The 15,077-nt window shown below is 41.3% G+C and overlaps 1 protein-coding gene across 9 annotated transcripts in view; it reads right to left on the reverse strand.

The window, feature by feature from the left end:
* Positions 1-2,602: 2,602 nt before the first annotated feature.
* The window catches only part of GREB1 (growth regulating estrogen receptor binding 1), a 159,680-nt gene continuing 147,205 nt past the window's right edge, over positions 2,603-15,077 (reverse strand). For 8 of the 9 annotated variants that reach the window (XM_065587683.1, XM_065587687.1, XM_065587688.1 and 5 more), the window contains 5 exons: positions 12,363-12,581; positions 9,325-9,460; positions 8,561-8,761; positions 7,020-7,158; positions 2,603-4,582 (listed from right to left, as the gene is read on the reverse strand). In XM_065587683.1, the coding sequence (XP_065443755.1) occupies positions 4,314-4,582; positions 7,020-7,158; positions 8,561-8,761; positions 9,325-9,460; positions 12,363-12,581 (964 nt within the window). In that variant the 3' untranslated portion in view covers positions 2,603-4,313. The remainder of the gene's footprint in view (positions 4,583-7,019; positions 7,159-8,560; positions 8,762-9,324; positions 9,461-12,362; positions 12,582-15,077) is intronic. The other variant, XM_005293101.5, reaches the window with a different exon arrangement.

Here is a 15,077-nt window from a genome sequence, read left to right on the forward strand (position 1 = left end):
ATATAGGAATTGAGAAAGAAGCAGCAGTGGGTAGGAGAATGGCTAATGTGGAGCAGGGATTTGAATTTGGGTCTCCTGCCCAGGAGATTGCCCTAACCACTAGGGTAGTCTCAGTTCCTCAAATCGAAGCTGTTCCACTGGGTTTAAATACTATGCATTGGGCTACAGGGTGAATGAGTCTACAGCCAACCGATGACAGCACTAGCCCAGTGTTCCAGACCCATTGCTCAGTGACTAAGCATGCTAGTTTTTGTACATCCCATTCTCAGGTGTCTAACTCACCCCAAGCATCACTCAGAAAGCCTGGGGCCTAACTCAGAGCTCTGGATTCCATTGGGCAGCAGGGCACCTAAAGCTAAGCATAGACACACTGAGTATTGAAGCACCTAATATTCCCTGGGGAATCTCACCCATAGTGATCAGATAAAGGAACACCATAAACTTCCTATTCATGACAGAGGCCAAACAATCTTGTCCTTCTTGGGCTCCTGCCCCTCTTTTCAGGGTCTCGCCTCTTTCTTTCTTTCTGCAGGGGCTCTCAATAGCCATTTCCTCCTAATGCAGAGAAGTATTAGCTGATGCCGCCCAAGGGTCCAACTGAGGTGTAGGGGAACCTGACCCCTCCAGCATCCAGGCCACAAAGCGGAGCAGTCATCAGCTCCATTAGTCCACTCCACTGTTTGCCAAGGTGCTTCTGCATATCCTCTTTTGCAGGCCCCTTTTCCAGGTTTCTGCTGGACTCTTCCAAGTTTTTCCCAGTTTCTGGGCACATGTCCTTTAGTAGCTTCTTCCCCAAAGCCACTACACCCTGCACTTTACCCTTGCTGAAAGAAAACCGATGCTTTATATCCCAGTGGGCAGTCACAAGGCTGTGTCAGTTATGTGCTCCACCTGGGGACAATGACACCCAGACTCCCTGGCCTTAAAGGGACAGCAACTCATAGCAGAAAGGTAGTGCTTGTAAGCTTAGGTATTGCACCAAGTAGAAAGCACTCAGCACAAAATTTCCACAGGCTGCACCTAGTTCTTCTATCTCAGTGTCTCTGAATGGACTCACCAGCTCCCTCCTATGATGGGGTGCTCTATTCACCGCAGTTATAGCACCTCCTCTTGGCCATTCTGGGGAAGAGCTCACCAGAGCAACACACCTTTAAGACTAACAGATGTATTGGAGCATAAGCTTTCGTGGGTGAATACCCACTTTGTTGGATTGGTTCACAATTCTAGTCAAATGAGGTGTTTTACTTTGGCACATAAATAGAGTTCAAACAAGTAACACTGAACTATAGCTTCTTGGCACCAATCAATTAAGCATCCCATTCAGGAAATGCTTTTTTTAAACTGCTCCCAATTAGCTTGTTCTATACTTGGAACACTTCTCAACCTGAAAGGTTTTAAGATGCAGATGATTTTCTTTTGTTGCTGAAATTCTAAAATGTTGTAATTATTTAATTACAGAAGGATTCCGTCCAATCCCTTTTGACACAAAGAACTTTTAAACCAAGCAATCAATTAAAATATTTTGCAGTTCTCTAATGCCTTCTAACTACGCATCTCAAAGCACATTACAAACATTAAAAAATTAAGCTTCAAGACCTCCCTGTGATAAGTTATGTATTAATACATCTATTTTATGAATGCAGAAACTGAGGCACAGGGAGGTTAAATGATCTACTCAAAATCAGGAATAGAACACAGATCTCGTGAATCCCAGCTCCAGTCTAAGCATTAGACTAATCTTCATGAAATAAATATAATTGGTTAGCTTTATTTGGAGGCTGTATTGTACTTTTCTGTCTCACAGATATTTGTTGAAATGTCTGCACTCAGGGTCATACCAAAAGGTTTGACTATTGCTACTGTAACCCACAGAGGGGGAATCTGTGACAAACACTCACCAGTAGGTTAAACTAATTCTTGTTTGTTAAGAAAGAAAGAAAGAAAGAAAGAAAGAAAGAAAGAAAGAAAGAAAGAAAGAAAGAAAGAAAGAAAGAAAGAAAGAACAGATAACCAAGAAATCATTCCGGGATTTGCCAAACACTATTGCATTTCTTTACCACCTCTGTTTTAAAGACTCTGCCCATATATTCATGGCAGGAAAAGCCAAACAAATGGTCGACTATACAAGGAAAACTGAATATATAATGCAAGCCCTTATGAAAACACAGAGCTGAAAAAAAATTCATTCCAATGTAGCTAGTACTTAATGGCCTCTTTTCAGATTATGCATGGTCTCACTGCATATTTAATATAATCATTTGGAGAAAATGCAGGTTTGAAAGACTTGTGAAGTAGATTTTATGACTAAAAACCCAAGATACAGAGACTGCATTTACAGAAAGTTGATTTTGATTCATATTTTTGAACTGTTTTCAAAGCTTGTTTTATGTTTGTATGTCATGAGTTCCCTGCATCCATAGTCCTGGATCTATCCCAAAAGTCCTGAACTGTTGAAAGCTTGTAGTAGGTGCTAAACAGCACAACATTTCCTCTTGATGCATGCAGGGTAATCCTAAATCTTATTAGCTTCCTTTTGCCGATGCAATTTTCCCCTGTGAGTTTGAGCATTTGACAGTGGTCATACATCACCCAGACACCTATCCATGCATTACATATTTTATTTATAAAGGATGAGTAAGACTTGAATATTACAACCCTTTAAAAAGTTTAAATTAACTAATCAAATGGAGGGACCTGCACAGGAGATACTATTTACACAGAATAAAACAAAACTAAAAAGAACATTCTTACTCCAAAAGAAGCACAATGAAATATACAAGCATATCACTTTCTACCAAAACAGTTGTGTAAACATTAACCTAAATCTCTCCCAATCACTTAATTTATTTTTATTCCCTGAAAATAAATCTAAGTCAGCTCTTTGGCACAGATTATTAGTGTCTTAGTTACAATACCTCAAATGTGTTATAGCCACTTAATGCTGCTCCACCAGCACAAAATGGTCCTATAGTAGGCATAGCCAGTCAAGAGAGGATTAACATATTATAAGGGGTTTTCTGGTGACTTTTCTGCCACCTTTCATGCCTACACCTGGCACAGAGTGTCTAGGCCAAGCCAAGTATCAGAGCCACTGTCTCCATAAGGATAAACATGAAGTTCTGGGATAAATATAACCAGGTGTTTTCAGCATGCACTCTACATTTTAACAGTCCAGGGTGCGAAATACTATATTGCATGATGCATTTTCTAAACATCCTCCTAGATTTCTACATATACTCAGCAAAGATGCCACCTAACTGTCCAGCTCTTTTGAAGTGCCTTAGCAAAAAAGCATTCTGGAAGGGTATTCTGAAATTGGACTTCAGTGCTATATGCATCTCCTGTCTGAATTGCCTGGTGGCCAGATTTGAAGTCTTAAGCCAGTGCAACAAATTCATCTGTAACTGGAAGCACCAGTTCAGTTAGCCTAAAATTATTTATCTCAAAGTTTGGTTGCTGTTAATCTTCTCCTTAATCTCTTTGGGACTTTGTCCCAAATACTGAAGTGTTCTGGAATAAATGTTCACATCTCCTTCTTTCGCATCTCTTGTTCACATCTCTCTACTTTCAAAGTGCTCTTTCCTGACCAACCAAACACAGGCACCTTAATTACACATCCCCTTCCAAAATCCTGTATAATAAAATTATTCAGTGTGACACTCACACCATAGTTATGGTTGCAACCAGTTCCCATTACATAAAAAATATATTTTACACCTCTAGGTATAAAAGCCTCTCTGTATCAATCAGTAGCAATGGCTTACCAAAACGTAAAATTTCCTGTAAAATCTGAAATTTGGTCTGATGTCTTGTGCTGACTTCTAGATAAATAAGACTTAAAAGAACAAAGTCTACTTCTAAATGTACATTCCCTAGTTCTCTAAATTTAAATTCCCTAATTGTACAAAACTGTTTCTAAACAGCTTAATTTTGAAACATTTTGTGTGCTCTCTGTTTTGACAGAAGAAATGTGATTTCTCTTCTTATCCAGAAATGTTTCCACCCTGGGAAGTAATAAGTCGGTACCTCTTTCCCAGGTATCAGGAATTACTTCTACTGGGTAATTAAATTAGAAGAGTCACTTCCAATGCTTGGCAATATAAACATACATTAGTTGATTAAATATAATTTTAATAAAAATATTTCAAAACTGCTCAGCTGATGGCTATTCAGGGAACATGTGCTGGAATATTCCAGAGCACAGAGCCTCAAATGCTAAATGCCTTCTTTTTTTTTTTTTTGGACCAATGAGAACTCAGCCTCTTGTACTACCCCTTCTCATTAGCCAGTTCAGGAAGCCTGCTCATTTTCTATCAAATATGTCGTCCAGTCAGAAAGAAAAGTGGTCTGTCCTCTTTGGCGTTGGCAGTTTGGAATTCATCCCTCAGTCGGAACTGCCATTCATCTTCTAGTTCTAGCCGGACAACAGTCTGGCGAAGAGAATTGCGGTCTTGGCAAATAACACACAAGGTAGCACCTACATGAATGGTTAAAACAAACAAGTATGAGTGTTTTGTTTTATTCTCTAAATCATCAACCTGGTCCTGCAAGCTCTCAATTGTCTTCAGTGGGAGTTCTATGCCTGGAAGAGAGAGGAAGGAGGGTTCAGTGCTTAGGGTGCTAGTCTAGGACTTGGGAAACCCAGGGTCAATTCCTTGCTCTGTCAGAGACTTCCAGTGTGACCTCAGGCAACTTACTTGGCCTTTCAGTTCCCCATCTTTAAAATGGTGATAACAATACTTCTGTACCTCACAGGGATGTTGTGAGGATAAATACATTAAAGATTGTAAAGTGCTTAGACGTTATGATGAGATCCATCTAGTACTTCAGATAGATCACGATCAAGCCTTAGGGCTGGTCTTCACTGCAAGGAGATCAATGCTGCTGCAATAGATGTAGCAGGGATTGAGTTAGCGGGTCTAGTGAAGACCCGCTAAATTGATGGCAGAGCATTCTCTGGTCAACCCTGGTACTCCACCTCTCTGAGAAGAGTAAGGGAAGTCGACTGAAGAGCATCTCCATCGACGCAGCGCAGTGAAGACACTGGGATTAGTCGACCTAAGCCACGTTGACACCAGCTATGTTATTTCCGTGGCTAGAGTAACGTAATTTAGGTCGACTTCCCCTCCCCCCCGTAGTGAAGACAAGCCTTTACATTTGTGACAGTTCTATGGGCCATATTTTGATACCCTTATTCACACTAAGAAGTACCTTACTGATTGCAGTGGGACTACAGGGTCCTAATTTAGCAAAGCACCTCAATTTTAAAAGAGATTGAGTAGATCTGGATACTTAAGCATGTGCTTAAATGTTATGTTGAGCAGGAATGGACTTAAGAATGTACTTAAAGTTAAAACTAAGCACAAGCTTAAGTTCTTTGCTGAACTAGACCTATATCAATTGTGCCATTTGAGGCCAATATCCTAAATAAGCAATCATGGACAATCAGGGTCCAGACACCCTGGGGGGGAAAGGTCTAAACCCCAAAGAATAAGAAACTGAATCAACGGATTCTATACAATATTATTGTACTATAGAAGTATATTGAGTAAAATCTCAAACGAAAGCTAGTGAAATGCCGGTCGTGATCTATGTGCGGACGGTGTGTAAACAGTTATGTATGTATGCTGGAAATACATTCTAGAATATATTTTGGGGCAGACATGATAAAAGGAACGTCCTAGACAAAGGAACATTGTTTTGTGTGTGTCTCCAGTGTCAATTGAGCAAGGTGAGGCCAGAGACAATGAAAGTTACATTTACACACAAGCCAACAGAGGGAAGGGATGTCAGCAGGAAAGGACAAACAGCAGGGGAGAAGAACTTTATGGGGGATACTCTTCAGAATGATACATTTCAAAGGTTTACTGGACTTTAAAATGAAGGAGAGTGAACCCCTTAGTTATCTATCACTTAAGGGAAAAAGGGGACAGAACCCTCTGATTCTGTGAACATTGGATCTTCCTGACAGAAGGGCTGGAGATGGAAACTTAACTAACCTTCACTCCTAAAGTGTCCATCTCCAGACCTGTTCCTCCAGGTCAAGATTAAGGCCTTGTCCACGCTGCGGAATTCAGTCTTCAATAGCCAACCACCATTACAGTGGCGAAACCACTATACTCCATCACTTGTATCAGTCTAGCATACCCCTGCTTGAAACTGGGTTAAGTTGTACTGTACTGATCCAAATGGTAGTTTATAACAGCTTTGCCTGTCTACAGATCTGCAACAATGCAGCTGCGCCAGTGGCTGGCCACAACTGGGACAAATCCCCAGAGTCGATAAGGCCTACAACACAGTGGCAGCGTAGCATGGGAGACACGGGCAATACAACTGCTTGTTTGTAGATAGAAACATAGAATATCAGGGTTGGAAGGGACCTCAGGAGATCATCTAGTCCAACCCCCTACTCAAAGCAGGACCAATCCCCAGACAGATTTTTGCCCCAAATTGCCCCCTCAAGGATTGAACTCATAACCCTGGGTTTAGCAGGCTAATGCTCAAACCACTGAGCTATCCCTCCCCTAGAGGACATCAGTCTCCAGTGCCGTCAGTCTGGAACCTTGAAGACTAATTTGATTCATTTGGTTATTATTTGTTATTAATATTAAACAACCCATCCTTTTTCCCCAAGATCTACTGAGTAGAATCTTATGGGTAAGATTTTGAAAATTAGAGGGGCACAACTGCAAGCATACAGTGATGCATGCTTATTGCATACACACAAATACCCAATCTGCAAACATGCACTGAGTATTTATGAATATACATTAGGCAACTCAATGGTATGTACGCACCAGTGCCTGCCTAATTTCAAAAATCTGTAGAACTGATAATACTTGTATGAGGATGTAGGTATTAATCTGCTGTAGTGCTGGATTGGTGTGATCCCAAATGGGGAGAGATGGACCTGGTTGACGTACAAAGGCAAAACATTATTTAGTTTCTGCCCCACGGTGGATTTGGCAACCCCAAACCAGACAGACACTGCAATTTGTAACAATCATTCTGCAGCTCACCTTTCAGGAAGTGAAACTTTTTCAAAAAGCTAGCTACAACGAAGGAGTCACAGAGGTAAAGCAGGAGTCCACTAAACATCAAACCAGAGCAACTGATGTTCAAAGAGTGAGGTCGGGAGCTCACGTAGCAAACCGCAATCTGATTGGAGGAAAGAGGGATCAGAAATTAATTTTCCTCAGACTTCAAAGTAGTGTTGCTTCTTAGGGCTTTGCACAGAGGTGTGAATGTCTGCACCAGTTTAAAGTTTAGCAATCCTTCCTAATTATAGGAATGGTCTTTGTGATCAACCATTTGTGAGCATCCCTACTGCTCCCAAATAAAAATCCCTCCTCTGAAAAAAAAGTGTTGTATAAACAGCTAGGTAGACATGGCAGGATTTACATGCCTTAACAACTGTCTCTCCCCTTAAAAATAAATCTGAGACATGCCTTGCATGTTTTACACACACACACACACACACACACACACACACACACACACACACACACACAGCTGTATGGTCCAATACAGCAAACACTTATGGAAGTTCATAATTTTACTGAAGTGTCAATGGAACCACTTATGTGAGTAAAGTTATGAATGTCCATAAGTGTATTCGGGATTGGGTCCCACGGTTTTCTCTAGAGACTGGAAGCCTTTCGCTTTCCAAAACTCTCTGCTCACTCAGACTTCTAGGCCAGTTAAGAACCTTGGAGATTCACTGAGATGTTTAAAGATTTGTCGCTCTCCCCCAATAAAGAAATTTTCCACATAGGACTTTGTGTCCAGAGTACTTCAGCTTATCAGAAGTCAGCCAGAAAGGAACTTTAAGGACTTAGAGCATTTGGGGGTAGAGCAAGTTGTGAAGTCTGTTACACAGCTGACTCGGGGAGGAAGACAAATTGGCAGGTCTATCAAGTTTGAACTTCATGTCGTTTTCCAGTTGGATGGGAAGGCAAAAACAAACAAATAAAAACACTACCAAAAAAACTTGCTAGCATCATTCATACTTGATTTGCATTTGAGTCCAAATACGTATCTTGGTTTTAGAGAGGGGCGTGGTTCGAGCACAGGACTGGGAGCCAGGAACTCCTCAGTTCTAATCTGAGCTCTTGTGTGGAGCATTCATGTCTTGGCTTTGACTGGTCAATGTTTGTAAAATGCTTTGTAGGAGGAAAGTTATAAATATAAATATAAATGGCCAAGTTATTATATTAAGTTGAGGAAACACTCACAGAAAAAAAAATTCAGAGGCACTGGTAATTGAGACCTGAATAGAAAGCACAGGCTAAATTACTATAACTATTTTTTACTTCAACTGTAGGATTGTGCTCTGTGTACTTTATTTTTAGTGTGCATAGTCATTCATAGCTTCTAACCATTCATTTTCTTTTTTGTAACTTACAAATTGATTTTTTAAATATCACAACAATCTATATTATACAGTTCAGAAGCCATGTAAAAATCCCAAAGGAATAGATCACAGAACAAGTACAACACTTGGGTTAAATATGGGTTGGCCTAAACTGCAGAGCTACTTGAGGATCATTTTGTTCAGTACCTGTGGTCCTAAGTTAAGGTAACAGTCCACAGATAGCACTGGATGGCTATAATTCTTCAGTGAAAGAGGAAAGAAGCGATGGCTGTGGTACTGGAGATATTTTTCAAGCAGCAGCTGAGCAGGTGCTGCTAAGAAGGTGTGCTTGCTGTCAGGAGCACAGATATACTGAGCAGGTGCGGTTGAGACTGGAGTTTCAGAAACCTACATGGAAAAACATTGTGATATTGATAAATCCTAATCAGCCAAACCCCAATCATCTGAATTTGGGGTTGTACAAAATGCATCTCTGTCCCAAAAATCCAAAATGCATATAGCCACCAAAAATAGGTTATCCAAAACTCCTATTACCCAAAGGTTTCAGTTATCCATGGAAAATTGGAGTTTAATTATAGTTAAATAGCATTTTGGATTCTGCTTTGACTCAAAAAGTTCTTCCTGAACATGAAATGGTGTAAGGAGGAGTTATTAAGTAATACTTTACAACAGTTCTACATCAAATTCACAGTGAAAGTCTTTCTTGTTTGAAAAAAAAAATTATGTGGTTTAAGACATTACACAGGAAGATGACACAGGAAGCGGTCAGGGTGCATTTATGCTGTGGGAATTATGGGTTCCAGGAGTTTCATGTTAAAAAAAAAATCTAATGGCACACGTGTCCCATCTCTGGCAATAGAATGTACACCAACAAACCTCACTCTCTACATTAAAGGTTAATGACTGCACAAACAAATAACTAACAATGAAAGATAATTATCAACTTTTACCTTAGACTTAATATGAAAGGACCTGTGTCCTCCTACTGCAATTTGCTTCTTCATGACACTGAAGCGATTGAACCGACAGATCAGAAGACCGGCACTGTGGGCACGCAGGTTGAAATCAACATCATCGCACATAAATCTAGTAGGAGCGGAAACCACAGCTATTAATAAACACTGCTTGTTATTGACCATTAGCAGACATATAGGCACTCAGATACTACAGTGAGGCAGATTGTACAAATAGAAAGGAGTATGATCCCACCATAAATAAGGTCAATATAAAAGTTTCCACTGACTTCAAAGGACATGGATTAGGCCCTAGATGAGACACCTGGAAGTACAGGTCTCTGACCATATATTTCTCCTCTGTAACAAGGAGCATGTAACTGTTGAAATTTTCAACATCCCTCTGTAGAAATGCTATCAGTCTACATCAGTGAGATCAAGCATTTAAAAGCCACAGAATCACTTCTTCATCCAACAGCGTTGCAAAGAGCCACAATTAAGCAATATGGGCCAAATCCATCCATGTCTTAAGATTTCATTGGGTTGGATTTGGCCCATTTCAAATTAGAGATGGAACCGAATGGAAACTATCAATCTTGATCTGAATTCAGAGCAGATTTAGCAGGTCAAGCTTCTAAAATGGGCCACACCCATGTACCCTCATCTTTGGGTAATATTGATTCTATTCCCGATTGTAAATATACATGTTCTACAAGAGAACTGGAATGACTTTTAGAAGTATGAGGATCTGATCCAGGATTTGGATCTGCGCTTTTGGTTTCACACATCTCTTCTCAGAAGTCAGAAAATCCCTATGTAACAAGCATTTTGTAAAATAGAGTTACTACATTCACCAAAACAGCAAAATAAAGATTACAGGAGGACTGGTTCTATTTAGGGCTCAGTAAGTAATCCGCCATTTAAAGCTATCAGTTTTTTAAATTATGGCTCTGTTGATAGATACTCTATTGAGTGATACTCACATGTGTCTTTGCTATCTCTGGCTGACTGTGTCTCTTTTTGATTCAAAATGCCATGTTTTCTGACCACCAATTCATCCTTGGAATGTCACACAATATTGCCCAAGCCTTAACAGAGAGCTGCATGCAGAACTATGGTGAGTCACCAGTGATTAAACACCCACAGGTTAAGTATTGCTAGTGTAAACTCGCATAAAACCTTATTCTTGACATTTTTGCATCACTCCATGCATTAATATTACTTTGCTTTATTGCATTGTTGGGTCCGGTACTATTCAACATTTTAATTAGCGACTTAGATAATGGAGAGCAGACGACATCAAGCTGAGGGAGGTTGAAAGCACTTTGAAAGACATGATTAGAATTCAGAACAACCCTGACAAATTAGATTGGTCTGAAATCAACAAGGTAAATTTCAATAAAGACAAACATGAAAGTACTAACACTTAGGAAGGAAAAATCAAATGCATAACTACAAAATGGGGAAAAACTGGCTAGGTAGTAATACTGCTGAAAAGGATCTGAAGGATCATAAATTGAATATGAACCAACAATGTGATGCAGTTGCTAATATCATTCTGGGGTGTATTAACAGGAGTGTCTTATGGAAGACAATGGAGGTAATTATCCCACTCTACTCAGCACTGGTAAGGCCTCAGTTGGAGTATTGTCCAGTTCTGGGCCCTACACTTAAAGAAAGATGTGGATAAACTGGAGAAAGTCCAGAGGAAAGCAACAAATGATAAAAGGTTTAGAGAAGCTGACCTGTGTGGAAAGGTTAAAAAAACTAGGCATGTTTAGTCTTGAGAAACAAAGACTGAGGGGAGACCTGATAACAGTCTTCAAATATCTTAAGGGCTGTTATAAAGAGGACGGTGATCAATTATTCTCCATGTCCACTGAAGGTAGGACAAGAAGTAATGGGCTTAATCAGCAGCAAGGGAGATTTAGGTTAGATATTAGGAAAAATGTTCTAACTATAAGAGTAGTTAAGCTCTGAAATAGGCTTCCAAGGGCAGATGTGGAAGATGTGGAATTCCCATCACTGGAGGTTTTTAAGAACCCCTATCAGGGATGGTCTAGGTTTACTTGGTCCTGTCTCACTGGGGGGTGGGGGTGGGGCTGGGCCAGATGACTTTTTGAGGTCCCTTCCAGCTCTACATTTATTCAATTCTATGATTATTGTTTTCTTAGATTAGCACTCAGCTTTCCATTCAAAAACGGCCTCAAATGGTAATACTCTGTGTGAAAATGACTATGCCCCCACAGGCTGAACAGCCTGAGAACACCGCTGTATACAGGAGATACATGTGGCTATGGTTCTAGTGCTCTTGAAAAGTGCCAGTGACAGACTTGAAGATTTAAGTCACCTGTTTATCCATAGAATAGTTAAAGCAGAGATGCTTCCCCACAAATATGCCTCAATCTAGATTTGGAAAGATCACTTCTAGAGGTGACAGTCTCTTATCCTATTCAGCCCTGTGCCCCTCTGACAATTACTGGCAAATGTGGTGGTGGTTTTGTGATGTGAACACTTGTCCCCCAGGAACTGAGTTCACTATTTCACAAGGGTTAATGAACAGCTGCCAAGTGGATCTGTAGTGAAAGGAGCTTTAAGAACCACAGTGACTATGCTTGGCACCTTTAAGGTCTGGAACATTATGTGTGGCCCAGTTAAAAAAATGGGTAGCAGAAGGTGGGTTGGAGATTGATCCCAAGAATGGAGTGGACTGGATGCAGCTTCTCCCTAAAGGCCCCCCATCAATGTTAGAAGGATTTGTTTTTGTTGTTTTCTTTCTTATTATTGTTCTCAACCAATTAAAGTTATTGTATTTAGTTAAAGAGTATGCCTAGCTTAGGTGGAGAGAGATAACAGTCTTTTTAGCCACTTCTTACCTGGGCTGGATTGGAACCAGCAACTTAGATGTAAAATTATCTCTATTCTATTAGCAGTCTCCTGAGAAATCCAACTCGAGCGAGTGAGAGCTTAGCCAGAGTGAAGGCTGCATGATTTGGTCCTTGCTCTACATTGGAGGCGCCTATGGATTCACTCACCTGTTCTGGTTATATTGGACATTCTGAGTCAGATCCACATTCAGCAGGATGAAGTCATGTACATGGCAACAGGAGAATGGTTCCCTGATCTCACCACTATTTGTTTTACTAGACCATTTCCTCATCCCAATCAAGGCGTAGTGAGTGACATTAGGGGTTGCTTCAATGTGTTGCAGAATTTGCTTCAAGGAAACGTTCCTTTCAGTCCATGTATATTCACTACAATAGGTTGGGAAAAAATGGTTCAAATTCAAAGTGTACAAAAAATAATCCAGTTCATCTGAGCAGTATCTTACAATAGTTATAAATATGAGCATAGTAAACAGGCAGCAGTGATGCTAGACCTACTGCCTCATCTACCTAAAGCTCGTTTAGCTTGGGCTGACATTATAGGTTTGAAACTCAGCCTGGATTTCTCAATATGTTCATTAAGGTTTGTAAATGTTTTAAGTTAACCTAACTCTTGCTCCAAGTGATCCTGGGAAGATATGTTTACCATCAGCCCATTACAAAACGACATGGAACTTTTCAGCTTTGACTGAACTTTGCTTTTGTTTTGGGATTTGACATAAAACCAAACATACAAATTGAAACAGAAAAAAAGATTTCTCCAAATCCCTGCACAGCAAAGCTGCTGAATTTAGCACAGCTCTGGTAATAAGTAAAACTGGCCCAATCAAGTACTGTTTTAAAAAGCTAAGAGACTTGTTTTATCATTTGCAAACTGAAATAAAGTAGAAGTCACATAGGCTGGGACTATCAAAGGAGCCAAAATAGAGGTACTGTAGGTGGCCAACTCACCCTGAATTTCCATTAACTCCCTTAGTTCCTTCAAAAATCTTACCCAGAATGCCACCCATGTGCCTCAACTGCTGAGTGAACTTGATGGGGGTAGCAGGAAATGGGACAGACCCGGCAGCAAGACACACTAGGTACATCCTCCCCCGTGGTAGTCGGGGGAAGGATGCTGTGTGGTCTACATCCCCCAGCTCCAGCACCATGTGGAGTCTCTTTTGGCTCTGTTCCACCCTACCCACGAATGGGAATCCAGCCAGCAGATGCTGTGGATCTAGCCCAGAGGTGGGCAAACTACAGCCCACGGGCCACATCTGGCCCACAGGACCCTCCTGCCCGGCCCCTGAGCTCCTGGCCTGGGAGGCTACCCCCAGCCCCTCCCCTGCTGTTCCCTCTCCCCTGCAGCCTAAGCTCGCTCCATCGCTGGCACAATACTCTGGGTGGCAGGGCTGCGTGCTCCTGGGGCAGCACAGTTGCAGAGCCGGGGCCTGACCCAGTGCTCTGTGCTGCGCTGTGGCATGGCTGGCTCCAGCCAGGCAGCGCAGCTGCCTGTCCTGGTGCTCTGGGTGGAGCGGCTGTAGCGCTGCCAGTTACTGGTGCTCCAGGCAACACGGTAAGGGGGCAGGGAGGGTTGGATAGAGGGCAGGGGAGTTCGGGGTAGTGGTCAGGGGGCGGGGTGTGGATAGGGGTCAGGGCGGTCAGAGGGCGGGGAACAGGGGGGATTGAATGGAGCAAGTCCCGGGGGGGGCCATCATGGAACAGGGAGCAGGGGAGGGTGGATGGGGCAAGAAGCAGTGGGGGGTCAGGTAGGGGGTGGGGCCGGGCCACACCTGGCTGTTTGGGGAGGCACAGCCTCCCTTAATCGGCCCTCCATACAATTTTGGAAACTGGATGCGACCCTCAGGCCAAAAAGTTTGCCCGCTCCTGATCTAGCTGTTCGGCCATTGGGGGTCAGAGAGGATTTTTTCTCCCACAGGGCCAATTGGCAGAGGACAAGGGAGTTTTTCACCTTCTCAGCATCTTTGAGACACAGTAGGTTAAGTAGTAGGGCTGTCAAGCTATTAAAAAAATTAATAGCATGATCAATCGCACTATTAAACAATAATAGAATACAATTTATTTAAACATTTTTGGATGTTTTCTACATTTTAAAATATATTGATTTCAATTACAACATAGAATACAAAGTGTAAGTGCTCACTTTATATTTATTTTTGATTACAAATATTTGCAGTGTAAAAAAACAAAAGAAATTGTATTTTTCAATTCACCTAATGCAAGTACGGTATTGAAATCTCTTTATCATGAAAGTTGAACTTACAAATGTAGAATTATGTACAAAAAAACTGTATTCAAAAATAAAACAATGTAAAATTTTAGATGCTGCAGTCCACTCAGTCGTACTTCTTGTTCAATCAATCGCTCAGGCAAACAAGTTTGTTTACATTTGCAGGAGATAATGCTTCCACTTCTTGTTTACAATGTCACCTAAACATGAGAATAGGCATTCTCATGGCACTGTTCTAGCTCGTGTCGCAAGATATTTATATGCCAGATGCGCTAAAAATTCATATGTCCCTTCATGCTTCAACCACCATTCCAGGGGACATGCGTCCATGCTGATGATGAGTTCGGCTCGATAACAATCCAAAGTAGTGTGGACCGATGCATTTCATTTTCATCATCTGAGTCAGATGCCACCAGCAGAAGGTTGATTTTTTTTTTGGTGGTTCAGGTTCTGTAGTTTCCATAATGGAGTGTTGCTCTTTTAAGACTTCTGAAAGCATGCTCCTCACCTCGTCCCTCTTAGATTTTGGAAGGCACTTCAGATTCTTAAACCTTGGGTCGAGTGCTGTAGCTATCTTTAGAAATCTCACATTGGAACCTTCTTTGCGTTTTGTCAAATCTGCAGTGAAAGTG

The sequence above is a fragment of the Chrysemys picta genome, chromosome 3 (genome assembly GCF_011386835.1).
Source record: "Chrysemys picta bellii isolate R12L10 chromosome 3, ASM1138683v2, whole genome shotgun sequence".
Taxonomy (NCBI): domain Eukaryota; kingdom Metazoa; phylum Chordata; order Testudines; family Emydidae; genus Chrysemys; species Chrysemys picta.